A 20,180-nucleotide genomic window follows, 5' to 3' on the forward strand; every position below is an offset into this window, starting at 1 on the left:
ACCGCAATTAGGTTGACCGACCAACACTTTTTCGATGTAATTATCAACCACCGAGCGCCTAGGCAGCCCATAGGACGCTTTTTAGACAACTGTTTCTCACTGTATTAATACCTCTAACCTCCTTTTTCAAAAACAAAGTGAAATTTGTTCTTTAAATTGTAGTAAAAAGAGGGATAATTTATAATCTGCTAAGATGGCTTGGAGTGAAATTTATTTGTTAAAGATAACATTTTTGAATGCCCTTTAGTTGTCCTTTCGGGACGGTCTAGTGACTAACACATAAGATATTGTTATCATGAGATTTGAGATTCGAATCTCGACAAAATCGAGATAGTAATCATCCGTGATTTACCTTCTCCGTGTTGATCTTGGGACGAGTTAGCAGAGATACTGGGATGAACGTATTCACCTTTTACCACACTAAATGCCCTTTAATTTTTATAAATAAAATAAAATAAAATAAAATAAAATAATAATTTATCACGGGACAAGTTATAAAATTAGACAACTTATTAAAGCTTTATGATCGTTAATTATAAATCTTGCAGCGAAAAAAGGCTGGATTTTTTTTTTTTTTTTAAATAATGAAACACGTTCAACTTCAAGTGGTCCAATCTCTTCTAACCTGGACTCAACTGGCTTCGCCACACCATAAATAAACCTTTTCAGAATTAAATCAGCATCTAAACCTTCGCTCGAACCTTCCACTTTCGCTTCCAAGCCCTAACTCGTGCCGATCTCAGTCCCTCCGTTCTCTCCTCCTCCGTGAGCGACTCCGATGGCGGCGATGCTGGTAACTTCGCCTCTCCTCCTGTCTTGTTTTCTGTTCTCCTCGGTTTGTTCACAGCTTAGTGGCTGACTCCTTGGATCCCTTGTTGCGATGCTTGCAGCAACCCCAGATCATACTGTTGAAGGAAGGAACAGACACCTCGCAGGGGAAGGCGCAGGTAGTGAGCAATATCAATGCTTGCACGGCCGTGGCCGACTCGATTCGCACGACGCTGGGTCCACGAGGAATGGACAAGCTCATCCATGATGATAAGGGGAACACTACCATCTCCAATGATGGCGCCACCATCATGAAGCTTCTTGATATTGTCCATCCTGCCGCCAAGATTCTGGTTGACATCGCCAAGTCTCAGGACTCTGAGGTAAGTAACTTCCTCCTGGATCGGTTGTGGAATGGAAGCGCATGAAAAGGCGCTATCTTTGATGGATTCTCGTGATGGATGCTAGATTTTTTGACTTCAATGTTAACAGTTGGCTTCAAATTGTTGTTCCAGTAGCATCGGATGAACAATTTAACTATCTGGAGATTTGATCAATTGGGTCAGATACATTAGATAGTGATAAGTCTCCTATTATAATTATCTTATGGGAGAAAGTACATTTTGTACAGAACAAACACTATATATCCACAACACTATGTTCCAATGCCATTTCGTGTATTGTGAAAGAAGTCAATATATTCACATAATTTGGCTACCAGCTTTATTGTGTCTGAGTGTCTAAAAAATCCTGCATATCCTGGTTCAGGTTGGTGATGGAACAACAACAGTGGTGCTTTTGGCTGGTGAGTTCCTGAAGGAGGCAAAACCTTTTATTGAAGATGGAGTTCATCCCCAAAATCTTATTCGAAGTTACCGGACTGCATCATTGTTGGTAAGAATAAACCTTTTTTGCAATTGGATGCAAAACTCAATTGCTAAAAATTGCATGTCATATTTTCTAGGCCATCAACAAAATCAAAGATCTTGCTGTGAGCATAGAGGGAAAAAGTCTTGAAGAGAAGAAATCCTTGCTGGCGAAATGTGCAGCTACAACCCTTTCTTCAAAGTTAATTGGCGGTGAGAAGGAGTTTTTTGCAAACATGGTTGTGGATGCTGTCCTTGCAATTGGCATTGATGATAGGCTTAATTTGATCGGGATAAAGAAGGTCATGCTCACATTCTTAGTTTTGTCAACTAGTTCAAGGTTTGGATTTTGGATTTAGTTTTCATGCTTTATGGTGGGTATCAAAATCACTTCAGCAATATTCCTTGACTACTCCTTTTTGTGATGTGACATTATCTATATATATTCACCATTTTCAAAATGAAGAAACTATTTCCCCATTTCAAGGAATATAACACTGAAAATTTTGTTCAGTCAATCCATTCTCAGTGTGAACAATTAATTCTCCCTTGACAAGGAACATATTGCTATTTACTTCATGTATTTGTTACTTCAGTTGCTAAAAGTCATAATAAACCAGTTTATTATTCCTATGCATAACCTTAAGCAGTATTAAACCATGTCTTTTTAGTTTATAAAATCTCATTTGCACTTTTGGATTTTATAACTTATCTAGCATATTTTTATGACCTTTGAGTTGCTGAGTATATCATATAGTTTTAATCCTCCAGCTATTTGACATTAGAGACTAAATATCCTTGTTTAGGTTGCCCCTCTAGTTCCTCCAACAGTCTTACGGAGGGATATGATGGAGTATAAATTCTGTACTTTGATTCTTCCATAGTTTGATGGCAGGATCATCAAGGCTTACTGTATTGCTTGCCTGTCTTTTATTCATCTTTGGGAAGCCTGGTATATATTGGCAAGCGGTTTAGACCGGTTAATCCTAGTAAAAAAGTTTCAAGCTGTAATGAGTCTTGCATTTCTTCATCTAATTATGATTTTCAATAGTATGCTTTTAAATGCTTCGTGCTAATTTTTCAACTGTATTCAACTGTGAGTTTTAGTTCTGGTACTTCTTCTTCTAGACTATATATCATGTATTTTTACTAGATGGACCTAGGTGATATGGTGCTGGGCATAACGGTGGAAATACCTAGTTAGGCAATACCAGTTTAATTTGTCATGCACATACAATTCTTGATGTTATTATAAGAACAGGAGCCTCGCTGTTCTTAGATGTGCGACTGCCCTTTGTTCTGGGGCTGGTACTATCTAGTTGCTCATAATGCCTTGAAAAACACTATATATCATACTACCCTAAACCAGTTTAACTTTTTTAGATGGACCTTTTTCAGTCTGAGTTATACTAGAGAGACTATCTAGCTTTCTGGAGGAATTTCAGCATTTAAAATTTCAGTTACTTACTCTGTAGGTCCCTGGAGGCAACATGAGAGACTCATTTCTTGTTAATGGTGTTGCTTTTAAAAAGACATTCTCTTATGCTGGTTTTGAGCAGCAGCCAAAGAAATTTTTAAATCCCAAGATTCTTTTACTGAACATTGAGTTGGAGTTGAAGTCAGAGAAAGAAAATGCAGAAATCAGGTCCACTAGGCTTGCTGTTACTTCAGTCATATTTCATATTCATACACAAGCATTATAATTATGCTTTCTGGTTCTTACATAGGCTGTCTGACCCTTCACAATATCAGTCAATTGTTGATGCTGAATGGAATATCATATACGACAAGCTATATAAGTGTGTTAAAAGTGGAGCAAAAATTGTTCTATCTAGATTAGCAATTGGTGATCTTGCGACTCAGGTAATTTATTCAGTTGTGAGTTATTACATTAATCATTTAATTGCTTTTTTGGAGCATAACAATTGGCCTCTGAGCAGTATTTTGCTGATCGGGATATTTTCTGTGCTGGTCGTGTCACGGAGGAAGATTTACAGCGTGTTGCTGCTGCAACAGGTGGAACTGTTCAGACCTCTGTGAACAATTGCATTGATGAGGTCTAGCTCGTGCTTACTCCATTCTGATATGTTATACCTAGCTTATTCTTATCTGCCTATTTGATTGTTGAATATAAGATTTTGGTTCGGTATCATTTCATATTGCTCATTGTCTTTCTGTCAAAAGGTACTTGGGTCCTGTGAATTATTTGAAGAAAGACAAGTTGGAAATGAACGGTTTAACATTTTTAATGGTTGCCCTTCTGGTCAGACTGCAACCATTGTTCTCAGAGGTGGTGCAGATCAGGTTCGTTGCTCAAAAAGGCTTGTGTTTAACAAAATTATAATGGAATAATTTGTCTATAGGGTTCAGTGGCTTGAAAAGATCCATGTAGCGTTACATAGAGTCAATGATGAATGTGGTCTAAGATCCATATATCCAACCCAAAATATTCAGAAGTCATGACTTATTATTGTTGTTGTTATTCTAATGTGAAATTTTGTTGTTTTTGCTGATAATGAAAACTGCTTCTGTATCCTGTTCAGTTCATTGAAGAAGCAGAAAGGAGCCTTCATGATGCCATTATGATAGTCAGGAGAGCTTTAAAGAACTCTACCATTGTGCCTGGTGGTGGTGCTATTGATGTAATTTTCTATAATTAACCTTTGTTATTTCTTCTCTTGCTTGTTCTATATTGTAATTTTTTTTTTCTGCTGTTACTGGCAGATGGAACTAAGCCGATATTTAAGGGTGCATGCCCGTACAATAGCTGGGAAGTCACAGCTGTTTATCAATTCATATGCCAAAGCTCTTGAGGTAGATGACTATGTACTTATTTCCCATTCATTTAAATCCTTGATGGTATTTGCGCTTCTATCTATCTATCTATCGCATGCTTTCAATAGTTGTAAATTTCTGATTTTATTCGAATTACTTCTTATCCTTTTATTAAAACTCTGAACAATTAGACAAGGTATGTAGGCTTACATTTTGTATCTTGGTATCTGTTTCCTTTATGTTTTGAACATCATGCTTTCTATCTTTCTGTTGAATATTTTACAATATCACAATGATGTTTGAGGACAATGGTAATCATGCTTTTGCATTTCCTTTTATTTTGGCTGTAGTGCCTTTCTTCACTATTTTTTTTAACAAGGTAATGCTATTTAAATTTTATTTGTCAAAATGCCTCTTTGCTATAGGAGCTACAGGGCATAGACTTTAGTACCATGTAATTGTCATGAACGCATTTGCCATGTGTTCTTGACATAAAAATGCATGTCTGTTTGCTTTGTTTCTTTTCCACCATGAAGACACGAGGAACAGATGTAGTTTCTGCTGTTGTGAATTTAGAATTCTTATAGGTCAACCAAAAATAGCATGTTATCTTACAGGTTTAGCTTCTCCTTGGAAACAGTGGTTTCAATTCTTTATTTTGACTTTTTTGTCTAAGAAATAAACTCATGAAAGATGTACATTATTCACTTATATACATAATCAGTTGACAGAAGAAACCATGGAAACCTGCAATATAAATCCAATTTTTGGCAACATTTGAAATGGGGTAGAGCGTTAACTTGTGTGTAGGTGCAGCATCCCCTCTTAATTCTGATTAGAGCCTATAGAAGAAAATAATATAAATTTTTACTCCCTTCGTAGCTCTAACACTAGTTAGTCTCTTTTTTTACCTATCCTTCATTACAGCGATATAATTATTTGATTTTCTTTTCTAAACTCATCAACAATAATTGTCTAATGGCTCTATCAGACCTTTTTAAGTCAATAAAATCAAATCAATTTTGATACTTACTATCGAAAATTGTAACAAATGGAATACCATTTAAGTGAACAGTGTACACATCACAGTAAATACATTTTCTTCTCTTGTCTTGGATTTACAAATTGATGAAATAATTATTTTATGTCTTGTCTTGGATTTGAAAATCGAAGAGAATAATTCATTGATTAATCTGAACGCTAAATAGTGGGAATGTCATTGTTCTTATGAGCTGAAAGAAATTTTTGAAGTGATAATATGTGTTAAAGCTCAAGAAGTTGGGTGATCTTTGATATGTTGGCATGCTTAAAAGCCTCACCCAGCAATGTGAGACTAAAGGGTGGAGGTTCAACCTTTGACATGCCTTTTAACATTTCCTCTAAGGTCTATCATCGCTAGAGGGGAGAGACTCAACTTCATGGTAATACTTGAGACCAATCCAAATAAAAAATGTCAAGGCACACAGGTGGGCAATTTCTTGATATTTAAATATGCTTAAGAAGGCCACGTTGCAATGTGAGGCTATATTCCATTCCTTTATCTTCGCCTCCATTAAGAACGTTGACAATCCAAACTATACTTAGAATGAAATTTGATAGTGTGGGAGGATTTAAGGTATTATAAGGAGTTCTCGTTAGGAAATTTTGAGAGAATGATTGTTGTTTTTACTTCTTGATTTGAATAATCAAAAACAAATTGGTTACTTATCTGGTGTTCATCTTTCAAAAGGGTAGAATTGTGGCCTAAGCAATCTTAAAGAATGGATCTTTTATGAATATGAGCTGTCTATTCAGTAGGTTGGCTATATTTTAATGGCCAATTTTGGATTTTTTTTTTTTAAATCTACAGATCATTCCACGTCAACTTTGTGACAATGCTGGATTTGATTCTACAGACGTACTGAACAAACTAAGACAGAAGCATGCATCTGGTTAGCTTCCTCCTGTAAATGAGAGCATTTGATTTCCTTTTTTTTCCCCTGTAACATGTGTTGAAAGTCATGACTATAACAGGGGAAGGTGCAAATTATGGTGTGGACATTAATACTGGTGGAATTGCAGATTCTTTTGCTAACTTTGTATGGGAGCCTGCAGTTGTGAAAGTAATATTAATTTTTAAAACTTTGCTCGTGTCCAAATTATTTGGTGGATATTGGTGTTTATATTGACTCAAGATATGAATTGCAGATCAATGCTATAAATGCTGCAACTGAAGCTTGTTGTCTTATCTTAAGTGTGGATGAGACAGTTAAAAATCCCAAGGTACAATTTTATTTATCATAAAACAGTTTTTTTTTTAAAAAAATCCATTTCATGTTTCGCTTGAGGTTCTAGTATAGTTAGTTTGCAGCATCTGCTTTGGTCTGATGGAATAAACTTCTTAATTAAGTTCCTGAGTTCTTGTAATTATTATTATTGTTTTTTTTTGTGCCGGGTCTTACTATCTTAATATGATTTTGCAATAAAAAGAGTAATTTGTAGTGATGTTCCAACTGCTCTGGACTAATAGAATTTTTCCTCCCAGATTTTATGCTTGTATATTGGAGCATTACTAGTCAAACTAAGTAGTCCCAAATCACATTTTTTGTTTTTAATTAAATTCTCAAGTTTGCTTTTTTATTTTGAATCTTTCTTTTCTCAGTAGATTCACCATGTCCAATGTTCTTCTGCACGAGCTAAATAAATTGCTGTAAGATATTCCTCAGTGACAACCGTATCAAGCGGCAATATCTACATGTTTGTTTTTGTTTTAAATGGTTGTCAGCTAACAACTTGCTGATCTCTAATGATTATACTTTCTAGTATTGCTAACGTAGATTATGTCTTCAATTTTTTTTACCCGGTTCACTCTTACATGGTTTTTGTTATAGCCTCTCCCTATAATTTAATGACAATTGCACTTTTGTCTTTAGAGCATTCAATAACACTAGCATGTAATATCCATATTATTCTCTAGTATCGCCTAGCAATTTATAAGATACGGTCGTCCTATTTAGAGCATCCAATAGCACTGTCAGCATGTAATATCCGTATTATTCCACTATTTCATAGCAAAATATAAGATATGTTTAGTCCTATTTAATCTAACAATAACATCATCACACATGCATTATTTAGTCATAAACCAAATATTTGGGGAACATAAATAGATGAAATATACTTCTGTAACCACGACGATATCTTCAAGGTTGTTATTTGAGACACCTCTGGAGAGTCATCTGCGTGCTAAACATCCGTGTCATATATTTTTTTTTAAGTTCAGCATAGATTGTTGATGCTAACGATTTGATGCTCTGCTAAACCCTCCCCGATATAATTTCAGAGCAGCAGTATTGCAGGGATTGTTTGCCTTTTCTCTCTTATACTTTTATATTTACAATTTAGTCATATGAATTTTATGGAAATTATATTTAGCCTTCCATGCTATTTTCTCACGGTATCAATTTGCATTAATAATATATAGTAAAGTGGATTCGGACTCTTGTTATTTTCCTTATTGGTTTGCTTTTCAACTGTGATTATCAGTCAGAGAGTGCTCAAGGTGAAGCTGCTGCAAGTGCAATGGCTGGGCGTGGTCGTGGTGGAGCAGCTTTTCGTGGCCGTGGCGGAAGAGGCATGAGGAGACGGTGAGTTCCAGAGTAGCCACTTGTTTTAACTTCATCATCCTTTTCCACCCCACAACCTCTTAATTTTATGAACGATTCATGATAATTTTGGTTTATCTGAACCTGCTTGAATTGCAATGCCCCCTCTGTTGTTTTGGTAGTGGTGATTTGTAATATCGTTATCAATGAATTTATTTGAGTTTGTTAGTGTGAACCTTTGATCTTGTGTCAAAACATTGGATGTAGATTTAGAGTTAGCAATGGAGATTAAACAGGTGGAGCGTTTTATCGCATGCTTAATTTACAGAACGTCTTAATTTACAGTGTGTATAGAAAAAAGACATTTCGAACGGGTTTTATAACCCCCCGTGCAAAGCACGAGTTTTGTTCTAGTACCTAATAAACAACGGTTATAAATGGAGCCCACGCCACTTATCCAATCCCCGGGGTGTCCAGCCGGGTTAAACCAATCGCAGTAAGAGAAGAATTGTGTTTTTTTTCGATCTCTGGCGTTGGACATTTATCCAAGTTTCCTCGGGATTTGTGCAACCGCTTCGTGATCCGCGCTCCAGTTTTGTCAGCGTGATCACTGACCGATGGATCTTGCCTAGCGATGGGAGGAGATCAGAAGTTAAGGCTCGTAATACGGCAAACCAACGACTCTGCGCTGCGTCTCGGGCAACCCAACAAAGGTTGTGAACAGGAGAAAACGACACCGCCAAAAGCTGTGCTGCCGATACTGCTCCAAATATGACCGTTGCCGCCACGTCACCCCTAAAACATGACCCTGGTCGACTCATCCTTTCTCTTCTTTATTTTCAATCAAGCGTCCCTGGCCGTAGGATCGACTCCATCGTACGACGCAATCAGGGAGCACTGAATCCGGGCCCCACCCTCCTCGCCTTTCTATAAAAGGCCACGCATTTCCATTATTCCCTTCCCCCGGCCGTTGGTCGCCTCCCACGCCCCTTTCACTTCACACCACTCCACTTCTTCTTTCTTTCGTCCTCCTGCTCTCTCCTCCAGATCTATCCTTTCTCCGGCCAGCCACCGGATTCCTCCTCCATATTCGAACGATCGGTAAGTGAGAAGGGATGAAATCGTCGACACTGCGTCTTCTGCTCATCTTCCTCACCCTCGTTCCTGTCCTCGCCGACGAAGGTGAGTCGGTCTTCCGTACTATTCGATCAGGGTGCTCTCTAGGCTGGTTGAACTTTTCAACTCTCCTCTTTGCTCGATCGTTCTGCTCTTCTACTTTCACATTCTCAGATGAATGGTTCGATTTGACCTAACTCTTGTTGGCCACAGTGGAGTAGCGTACGTTTTGCGGCTGTTTCCCCTTAAAAACTAGTTTTAAAAAAACACAATAGTGATTGTTAATATTCTCTACTTTGGATTTGTTCTATAAATACGGTACCCGTCAAGAGTTTTTTATATTTCGTCGGTGCGTTTTTTCCATTTCTTTTCTTAAAATATTTATCGATTTTTTTTTTTTTTTTTTGCTGCCGCTTCTTCTGCATGTCACTCACTCATTCCTATCGAAAAATTTTAGCCGTTTTCATTTTTTTTTAAAAAGAAATTAATTTTTTTATAGGCACGTGGGACCTGTACCGCCTTGTTTCTCGTTTCACTGGCAGCTGCTGGCCCTGCTGCTTGCAGAGCTGCTAACGGCCGTACCTGGGCTAGGCACCGGCCCAAATGGTCTGCATCGTTTCTAGTCAAATGGTCTCGATTTTGTTGGGAACTTACAAACTTTAACCTTATAAATAAAATATTATTTTCAGTTCTAAAAAGTCTTAAGTCTTATAGTCATTTATTATAAATATATTACTAATATTTAGTAGAATATTTTTAATTTTTTTACAGTTTATTTTTTTAAAAATATTTCACGGGCCTATGGGCCGCCTGAGTCCAATCCAGGCATGGCCGTTGAGAGATGCGCAATATAGAACAGATTCGCTTTGTTCACTAATCTGCACTTTGCCCGCCAGGTCCGTACATCGGCGTGAACGTCGGGACGGCGGTGTCGAACATGCCGTCACCGACGATGGTGGCGGCGCTTTTGAAGTCGCAGCAGATCCGGCACGTCCGCCTCTACGACGCCGATCCGGCGATGCTGGCAGCCCTGGCTAATACAGGCATCAGCGTCGTCGTCTCTGTTCCCAACGAGCAGCTCCTAGCTGTGGGTCAGTCGAACGCAACCGCCGCCAACTGGGTCGCGCGCAATGTCGTTGCTCACGTCCCCGCTGTCAATATCACTGCTGTCTCCGTCGGCTCCGAGGTTCTGACCGCCCTCCCCAATGCTGCTCCCCTCCTTGTCCCCGCACTCCGCTATATCCACTCTGCCCTCGTCGCCGCCAATCTCGACGGCGCCATCAAGGTTTCTACTCCGCATTCTTCCTCCATCATCCTCGACTCATTCCCTCCATCTCAGGCATTCTTCAACCGCACTCTTGAGCCCGTAATCGTTCCCATGCTCAAGTTCCTCCGGTCCACTGGCTCCTACCTCATGCTCAACGTCTACCCTTATTACGACTATCTGCAGTCCAATGGGATCATTCCTTTGGACTATGCACTCTTCCGCCCGCTCCCGCCGAACAAGGAGGCTGTCGACGCCAATACTCTTCTACACTACACCAATTTGTTCGACGCGGTGGTTGACGCCGCCTACTTCGCCATGGCCTACCTCAACATGACAAATATGCCGGTGGTCGTTATGGAGTCTGGTTGGCCGCATAAAGGCGACCCGACCACGGAGCCCGACGCCACCGTAGACAATGCCGACACCTTCAACAGCAACCTCATCCGCCATGTGCTGAACAGCACTGGCACGCCCAAACACCCGGGGATTTCGGTGCCTACCTACATCTACGAGCTCTACGACGAGGATCTTCGTCCGGGGGTGACGTCGGAGAAGTTCTGGGGGCTGTTTGACGCCACTGGCGTGCCGGTGTACAATCTGCATCTGGCGGGGTCCGGGGTGCTGCTGGCGAACGATACTACGAACCAGACTTTTTGCGTGGCGAGGGAAGGTGCGGACACGAAGCTGCTGCAGGCGGCGCTCGACTGGGCGTGCGGGCCTGGAAAGGTAGATTGCTCGGACTTGGTCCAAGGGAACTCCTGCTATGATCCTGATACAGTGGATGGGCACGCTTCTTATGCATTTAATGAGTACTACCACGGGATGGGGATGGTAGCCGGGAGTTGCTACTTCAGCGGGGTTGCTGCCATCACTACAACAGATCCAAGTAAGCTGCACAACATCTTTTCTATTCTCCATTTACCTTCTTCGTATTTGCTTGATGAATTGGCTCTTTAATTTGTCTAATACCCTGAAATTTAGACATTAATTTTTCAGAATTTGGAGGATATACTTGTTTCTTGAAATAATTTTGACAACGCATTTAGAGTGTTAAGGAAGAATTTTATCTTAATCTTAATTTTTTAATGATAGAGGTGACAGGGTTTTAAGGTTCAGGGCAACTATAGAAAGAAGAGGATAAAATAAATCCATTAGGAAAAAAGAGAAATATTTCCTAGTGTTGCCATGTTGGGTTCCTTGGAAGCATAGAATGACGAGTTGTCTAAGGAAAAAAAGAGAGAGAGAGAGAGAGAGAGAGAAAAGAAGAGTCTAATCATTTTCCTGAAGTAAAGGAAAAAAGAGATGAAATTATTATAATATGCTTAAATATTAAGGGATACCCTATCAAGCACTATGGATTAAGTTCGACCATCAGTCTCATTTGTGTTGGATTGAGTGTTATTTAGGTTTTTAACATGGTATTAGAGCATCGGCAGGAAATATTTCTTCCAAATATTTGTGAACCTCATGTCCACTTCATTAATCAAATATCTCACTCCTCAACTATCTTAAATTTTATAATTAAAAATTTCACAAATCAAAAATATTTATAGGCTTCACCCATTAAATATTTTACAAATTTGATGATTTCTAATATCCCAATCTCTATCCCTTTCCGGTAGTGAAGATTTGAAGTTTAGGCATATTTGATGAAATATCCTCTCCAAATAACCCCCCCCCCCCCCCAATTGATTGTCATCCAAGTATTTATGGTTCAATTCCTAGCTATGACATATTTGTAGTAATTTTTCCTTTAAATGGAGCACGTAATAGAAGGACGTTGGCCTTCTGGGTTGCCCATCACATGTGTTTCCCGATTTATTTTGATGGCCGATAGAAAAATTTTATAGGATTAGATCGGTCACTCTCAAAATTAATCAATAAGGTTAACCAGATTTGTCAATTTTTTTTCATGATGCGAGTACTGTAGGTGATACTTAGCATGCAATTAGTCTTTTAGCAAAATACGTGTCTAAAATCCTAGGATAGGATAGTGTATTTTGCCGAGTCAAACTATATTGTGACAAGTGGCACCAGATAATTGCCTTACTATAGCATTTATAAAAATTATGTATGGTAGTTTTAGTGGGATTGGCCAAATAGTTGTGTTTTTTTTTTAAAAAAATATGTAAAATAAGATTGTAGGAAAAATATTTTTGATATAACTAAATGATGTCTTCTGGGCCATCTTGCCTAATTTTTTACTATAACCCAACGAATTAGTAAGAACTTCAATACTGCAACAAAGTCATTTTGGCGAAGATCTTTTGCAAAATAAATTGGTGACATTTGGCTGTGTCCATTTTTAAATTGAATCGGAGCTCAATATATTATATTTTTATGGGAAAAAATAATTTAGAAATCAAAATATCAATTTATTAAGATTTAACTAAACACCTCTTATATTTTTGTAAAAAATATTGAGTTTACTATTAAATAAATGTTAGTTTTGATTTCACTGACCACCGTGTTTTCCATAATGCCATTTATTTCTTGTTCCCATTATGCCCTGTTCCCTCTTTTACTGTTACAAATGCAATCTATTCGTTCTTGCCATTCACCACTAATAAGGGACGGAGAAGGTCAAAATGAAAGTAGCTGCAGAGTTTTTGGTTAAAAATTAAAATGAGTGTTTTTTTAGCTTGGTAAGTTTATTTCATAGCACTTGCTTTAGTTGGTATCATTTCAGCTGCATTTCTAACATCTCTGTTTTTTTTCCATTTCAGGCCATGATTCTTGTTTATTCTCTGGAAGGTATGTTATTAGTGGTTTTTTGAAAATTTTTAAAAGTATTATTAGGCAAAGATAAAGCTAGACAAATATTTAACGTCAAATAAATTGACACCTAAAGCCTTAAACATGCCAAAGTCATGTTTGTTCAATCTAAAGCAATTGAACCTTCTTATTCCTTGCAGCGGTGGTCGGAACAGCACAATTCTGAATGGCACATCACTGGCTCCTTCCTCCAACTCAACCTCGGCTACATCCGACGCCGCATATCGTTTCTATCATGCCAAAGTCATCATTCATATCGTCCAAGCTCTAGTGTCGAGTCTGCTCTTTTTATAGGCTGAATCACAGAAACTCATTGATCTAAATTGAGTTCTTGATTGATTGCCGGGGAATGGTTGATGGACAAGCTTCGAGTAACCTTACAAGGAATTATTTGCATTTCACATCCAAATTTGTCATTGTTGCTTTTCCTCCCAATCCCCCTTTTCCTATTGTTTTATTGTATCGGTGCAACTCTTTTGTATAAAAGCCCATTGTGTTCTTCCCTGTCGGCAGAGGCAAAGACAAGTTCAATTAGATTTCTTACATCAAAAACATGATGGCTGAAGAGACTTGGTTACTAACCCAATAGACTTTTATGTAAGATTTCTATGGGCTTTTGCAGCGGTTTCCAGGATATTTGTATTTTAGGATGTACAGCAAGAGGCAGGCAGGAAGTGTTAAAGAAAGGGCAAGTAAAAGATATGAATGATGTCACGAGTGAAAGAGGTCGGCTGGGAAACAACCAAGCTGAGATATGGAAAACGTTATCTAGTTAAATTTTTAAATGCAACAGATAACACCAACCTGGATCTTTGTCAGATCACATCTAACGCCTGTAATCATTATTTTACTAGTTGTTCGAATTTAATTTTGGCTTGAGTTTATAAATTTATCTGTTCGTCTTCAGCCGTACCTTTTCTCTTTGATGTTGTTTGCTGGATCAGAGCAATAGCACTAGATACCCAATGAACAGAAAGGTTCCTGTTCTTTTAACACTATTCTTCATCATCTGCATCGCATGCTGCCCATCTTTATTCAACTTGCACTGGTTTCTTTCACCTTTATGAGCATCCATTCTTCCGCTTTATATTTGTCAGAGATGATGAACGTGTTCTAAGGGGACCAAATATGATATTTTCAAGACTTCCTAAAGGTTCATTAAATGGCTATATCGATCGCAACCTCTCACTTTCCTCAACCATCAACTGGCCATTTATGAGCAAGGCAACAAGAAAAGAAAAGGATTTTGAAGAAGCACTTCTTCATGATAAAGAATCCACCATTCAAGTTGGAACATGCTGTCCCTGTCCCAGACTCCCTTTCAAAACAGCCTCATCCCAATCTTAAACTATTCTCGCTCACTGAAGGTTCTGCCTGTTTTCCATTTTCTTTTTTACAATCCAAAAAAGAGTGAATTTAAAATTATGAAATTCAGAGGAGTTATTTTGTTTTCCATTTTACTCTTTTCGTCTATAAATCTCTCGTTCCTCTTCCTCGTCTTCTGTCCTGTGAGTGGCAAAGCTTCCTCCCTCTTCTCATATACAGTGGACTCGAGATCATGGAAGGCAGTTCCTCGATCAGCCTAAAGAGAACCTACAGGTAAATATTATGTTTCAATTTACATTTTTGTTCTGGGAATTCGATCCATATCGATCTCCCTTAACGCCCATCATCTTCATGTAGATTGTTCGTCAGCACTTGGAATGTCGGAGGTCTGCTCCCATCAGACGATGCCGAGTTAGAGGAATGGCTGGACATCAAGAACGGCCACTATGACATCTATATTCTCGGGTATTCATTCATGCATCATCAGTTTAGTAGATCTTCAGCTAGTACATCTCTCTGTTGATCTCTTGCAAAAAAGTAAAAATTTCGATTTTCTTTCGGAAGAAGATTTCAAGAGGTCGTGCCACTTAATGCGAGGAACGTGTTGGGCCCGAAGAACAGGAGGGTCCTCGAGAGGTGGAGCTCGCTCATAAGGAAGTCACTGAACAAGCTCCCATCGTCCAAGCTACATGAAGGGAAGCAAAAGGTGCACCCAATGAAGGAAGAAGAAGAAGAAGAAAAAGAAGGCGGCCACGCACAAGAATTCGAGTGTGTGGCGAGCAAGCAGATGGTAGGGATTCTCGTGTCGGTGTGGGCGAGAAGTGACCTCCGGCGATGCATTAGTCACCGGAGCATTGCCTGCGTCGGCTGCGGAGTCATGGGATGCCTCGGAAACAAGGTTCGCTTAGCCAATTCTGCTATCCATTGTTTGAGATGGCACGAACTTACTCTTCCTGAAATTGGATGCCTGCCTTTGCATTTCAGGGATCGGTCTCGATTAGATTCTTGCTGCACGAGACGAGTTTCTGCTTCGCTTGCTGCCACTTCGCCTCGGGAGGCAAAGAAGGGGACGAGGTGAAGAGGAACACGAACGCCATGGAGATCCTCTCGAGGACCACCTTCCCCTCCTCTCCTCCTCCTCCTCTCGACTTGCCACAGAAGATTACTGATCATGAGTAAGGGAAAAATCCAATTTTTTTTTTTTCTGTTCCAGTGTTTTTGATTACAATTCAAATCTAACTTCAATTTCTCCGTAGCCGAGTGTTCTTGTTTGGTGACTTGAACTATCGAATCTCCTTGCCTAATGCCTCCACGAGATCCTTAATGGAGCAAAATCGTTGGAGCATTTTGTTGCAGAAGGATCAGGTAGTTTTATTATTAGTATTGTTAGAATTTTACATTATATATTCTTAAAATCTTCTAAAGAATCGACTTGTGTATATATATATATATATATAGCTAAGAATGGAGTTCTCCAAGGGGAAGTTGTTTGAAGATTGGCAAGAAGGCGCCATAACGTTCTTCCCCACCTACAAATATTATTTGAACTCCGATAAATATTACGGATGCGTTCCAACTCAAAAAAGCGGGAAGAGTCGAGCCCCGGCCTGGTGAGTCTCAATAGTGTTTTCAATTCATGACACGGTTCTAGCTAGTCGAGACTGAAATATATATATAATCTCGCAATGATTCAATAGGTGTGATAGAATTCTATGGCGCGGCGAGGGGATAAACCAAGAACGATACGATCGCTGCGAGTTGAGACTGTCTGATCATCGCCCGGTGCGGGGAATCTTCGCTGTCGATGTTGATGTGCCGAAGAGCTCTAGCTAGAACAAGCATCCATCCACATTTTGAGGAGGAAGCATAGAGGATTTAGCTGATAGAAACAAACTGGAAATTCTTATGTAAAGGACTTTCTGTAAATATAGAAAATAGTATCGAAAGAATAATGATGACAATCTTATTATTTTTATTTCTTCCCCGAATAATAATAATATTCATTGTAGCAAGAGTTAGGAATGTGAATTAACAAAAAAAAAAAATGATAACAAGTTTCTTCCAATTCCTTTGGAATGTTTCCCTCGGAGTGAAGTGCAGACTGGAACTTGGCCTGACAATATCATTCCTGTCCTCATTTTCATGTCCTTTCTTATCTATCTATCAAATATCTCCCCACACGATTGATGATCTGTAGCTGTTCAGTAGCTGTCTCCAACTTCACGGTGCGATCAAGACCTTGCGAGAGCAAAATTTGAGATGGAGAACAGGTTGGAGGTCAAATTCAAGCACCATTTATTTATTTTATTTACGCGGACCATATCCAACATGCAAGAGTGGATAATCTTTTGTAAGTCGATCTTGAATGTCTAGATCGACCTTCTCCGACTTGAGGGAAGTCAATAAATAACATTTTATGTTGAGATAGTCGACCAAATAATTCAGCTCTGGGAAAACATCCCAGGTGCAAAAGATAAAATCCTCAGTTCAGTGGTCTCTTCGTAATCAGGTGGGATCCTCGACCGATCGACCCTTGATCTGCTCCTAGATCAGAAGTTATTTATAGATGAGATTCTATAGATCTCACCTGTTATAGAGATAAGTCCATAAAACCTCATCTATAAATGAATTAGTTCATCCTCTGAATTAAAAGTGTGATTCAAAAGATCCAATATCTTCATAGTGGTTTCATATATTTTAAAAGAAGATAAATTATGAAGACTTATTTCAACCTTAACTGAATAACTTTTCTAGACAGGAGTACGTCTGTCAAAAATTAAATCATGCCTTTTTAATAACAAATCTTATCCTAATACTAATTCCAAAACATCACGATCGCACGTATCCTTCTGATCGGGTCTTTACTTAGAATATAAAAATATATTTGATAATTTTTTCAAACCAAATTTAAAACCATAATAATTCATAATATATTATCCATCCAAATAATTTAAATCATTTATATTTTTAAATTTGGAATCAAATTTAAATATCATATATATTTTTTAAACTAAGCTTCTGTTTGATGGTGGTGAGGAAAGTTTCATGAAAAAAAAGGGAAACGTAAGGACATGGAGAAAAAAAAACAAAGGGGAGGTAAAATTTGTATGTACCTTTTATGTGAGGACGAGATAACATATGTGACGTGTCATCTTATTTGCATAAAAACAAAAGGAAGATAATGAAAATAAAATATATAAAATTATAAAATTATCTTCGTTTTTTAAAAATACTATTTAAACTACTTCAAATTATTTATTTATTCGAAGATTAGAAAAACAAAAATCGAACTGACATTGAGCCAACTGACGGTTAAAATTTATATAAATGATTGTTATTTGAAGTGTTATGAATCACAAATAGTTTGGACATTTTTAATGATTGACACCTCAACGAAAGGACTCATATTATCACTGAGATATTCATAATTTGATCCTTAACTATAATATATTTATATAGACTATTTTTTTCTAAATGGGATGCACAATATAATTATGAGATATTAAACTTTTAATCATCCATCGTAAGCACTTCCTGATTTATCCTGTCGACTCATAAAAATTTTTCCGGAAGTTAAACTCATAGCCTGATGTTATCTGTTAACATTTTTTCCCCTTAATTTTTATCGTCTTGGCATGCTACTGGGAATAAGAAACGATATTTTAAAACAAAATAGAAAAGAAGCAAAGGGATCATGACTTCTCCGGGATGTCAAACGGGGAAAAAGTGAACAAACTCCAGTTAAGTGGGACAAGCCATCTCCAAGACAAATGATACCACATATCCAACTTACTGCAGAATCTCTAGAGTTTAAGGTTGAAGACAAAAATTTTCACTGGAAGGACTTCAAGAACTATCTGAAACACAAGCGGAAGGAAATGAATATGAAGGAATTCATTGTTAGACTTCGCATTGAAGAAGACAGTAAGAGTTCAGAGAGAAAGTTGTTCTCTCATGTTACTGTAAAAGCCAACGTGGTTGAGCACGGTCAAAACTAGAAATGGAAGAACCACAAATCTTCCAAAATGAGATCCAGAAGAGGCATCAGGAAGAAGAAGTTCTCTGGGAAGTGCTTCAACTGTGACCGAGTCGTTCACAAATCTTCGAAGTACAGAAAGCCGAAGAAGAAGCAGGAGGTCAACCTGAACGAGAAACAAAAAATGGACGATCTCTGCGTTGTGGTATCTGAGTTGAACCTGGTGGATTCCAACTCGCGGCAATGGTGGATCGATATTGGAGCCACCAGATATGTCTGCTATAATAAGGAGCTGCTCCACAATCTCGAACAAGTCAATGGAGATAAACAATTCATGGGAAACTCAGCAACCTCGGATATCATTGGCCAGAAAAAAGTGATGCTAAAAATGACCTCAGACAAGAACTTTACTCTGAACAATGTGTTGTATGTTCCGGAGATTCGGAAGAATCAAGTGTCTAGATCACTGTTAAGCAAGCATAATTTTCACATTATTTTTTAGTAAGACAGAGTTGGATTGTCTAAGAATGAAATGCTTGTTGGGAGGGGATATGTATCTAATAGGCTATTCAAACTCAATGTAATAAACATTAGGCATAAGATAAATAAAAATGAAAGTTCTTCCACTTATATACTTAAGTCTTTGTGTTTGTGGCATGGTAGATTAGGACATGTTAACTATAATGTGTTGCGTAGATTAATAAATATGCAAAACATACCTACATTTCACCTTGACATAAAACATAAGTGTGAGATTTGTATTGAAGTGAAAATGACAAGGTCATTCTTTCAACATATTGAAAAAACTAACGAACCACTTGACCTAATTTATACTGACGCGTGACACCTAAAAAGTCCGCCAACACATGGTGGTAATAAATATTTCATCACTTTTGTAGATGATAACATAAAATACTGTTATAGTATCTTCTCAAAAGTAAAGATAAAGTTATAGAGAGATTTGCTCTTTATAAAAATGAGGTTGAAAACCAACTTAATAAAAAGATTAAGGTGGTTCGAAGTGACCGAGGCAGTGAATATGTATCACTGTTCGCTGAGTTGTGTGCTGAACATGAGATCAGACACGAAATAACAACTCATACTCCTCAGCAAAATGGAGTTGCTAAGCGTAAGAATCGAATTCTAAAGGAGATGATGAATGTTCTTCTATTAAACTTTGGACTATTAGAGTTCATGTGGGGGAAGTTATGTTAACAACTAATTTACCTTTTAAATAAGGTGTCCCGCAAGAAAATAGATAATAGCCCTTCTGAGTTGTGGAATGGAAGACAATCGTTCTATAAATATTTATGAATGTGGGAGTGTCTTGTCAAAGTTTTGGTGCCTTATCCGAAAAGGATTAAAATATGACCGAAAACTGTTGATTGCATATGATCCTGTCCGAGTGCTGAGTCGACAGACGCTGGGGACGTGGCACGCTCCGCTGTCTCCGACTGGTGGTGTAGCTCTCCAACGAACCTGCAAAGAAGCCGAGCCAGGAGGGGTTTCCCGGCGACGGCCCTCCGACGCTCAAGTCAGGCAACGAGAGAGGCAGCGTAATGAGGCTACAGTAGAGATGTGCGCATACCTTCGTCGACGTCTGGGGGTCTTTATATAGGACCCCGGGGGAGCGCGGGCACGCTTCCCGATGCACGCACGCTTCCCCAAACATACCTTAACGAGCCTGTGTCAGAAAAGTACTTTTGGCGCCATTCCGCAATCGTCCG

General features: G+C 38.5%; 3 protein-coding genes across 4 annotated transcripts; all 3 read left to right on the forward strand.

Annotated features, from left to right (window-relative positions):
* The first annotated feature begins 651 nt into the window (after nt 1–651).
* Nucleotides 652–8,228, forward strand: LOC122008052 (T-complex protein 1 subunit eta-like). The gene is made up of 14 exons (XM_042563634.1): nt 652–793; nt 891–1,151; nt 1,537–1,662; nt 1,733–1,936; nt 3,110–3,279; nt 3,362–3,497; nt 3,575–3,691; nt 3,819–3,938; nt 4,178–4,276; nt 4,359–4,448; nt 6,259–6,340; nt 6,423–6,511; nt 6,597–6,671; nt 7,935–8,228. Exons 1-14 carry the CDS (start codon nt 779–781, stop codon nt 8,037–8,039), a joined length of 1,689 nt encoding a protein of 562 aa, XP_042419568.1. The 5' UTR covers nt 652–778; the 3' UTR covers nt 8,040–8,228.
* A 731-nt stretch (nt 8,229–8,959) lies between these two features.
* On the forward strand, nt 8,960–13,869 carry LOC122008053 (glucan endo-1,3-beta-glucosidase 3-like). Of its 2 annotated transcripts, none has more exons than XM_042563635.1 (4): nt 8,960–9,175; nt 10,006–11,262; nt 13,103–13,130; nt 13,292–13,869. In XM_042563635.1, exons 1-4 carry the CDS (start codon nt 9,109–9,111, stop codon nt 13,443–13,445), a joined length of 1,506 nt encoding a protein of 501 aa, XP_042419569.1. In that variant the 5' UTR covers nt 8,960–9,108; the 3' UTR covers nt 13,446–13,869. The 2 variants fall into 2 exon arrangements, with proteins under 2 accessions (XP_042419569.1, XP_042419570.1); XM_042563636.1 differs by lacking the exon at nt 8,960–9,175 and adding an exon at nt 9,598–9,715.
* A 212-nt stretch (nt 13,870–14,081) lies between these two features.
* Nucleotides 14,082–16,542, forward strand: LOC122008055 (type IV inositol polyphosphate 5-phosphatase 9-like). The gene is made up of 8 exons (XM_042563637.1): nt 14,082–14,128; nt 14,249–14,750; nt 14,835–14,942; nt 15,045–15,375; nt 15,462–15,652; nt 15,734–15,842; nt 15,936–16,087; nt 16,175–16,542. Exons 2-8 carry the CDS (start codon nt 14,710–14,712, stop codon nt 16,308–16,310), a joined length of 1,068 nt encoding a protein of 355 aa, XP_042419571.1. The 5' UTR covers nt 14,082–14,128; nt 14,249–14,709; the 3' UTR covers nt 16,311–16,542.
* The last annotated feature ends 3,638 nt before the right edge of the window (nt 16,543–20,180 follow it).

Source organism: Zingiber officinale, chromosome 8A, assembly GCF_018446385.1.
Source record: "Zingiber officinale cultivar Zhangliang chromosome 8A, Zo_v1.1, whole genome shotgun sequence".
Classification (NCBI taxonomy): Eukaryota; Viridiplantae; Streptophyta; class Magnoliopsida; order Zingiberales; family Zingiberaceae; genus Zingiber; species Zingiber officinale.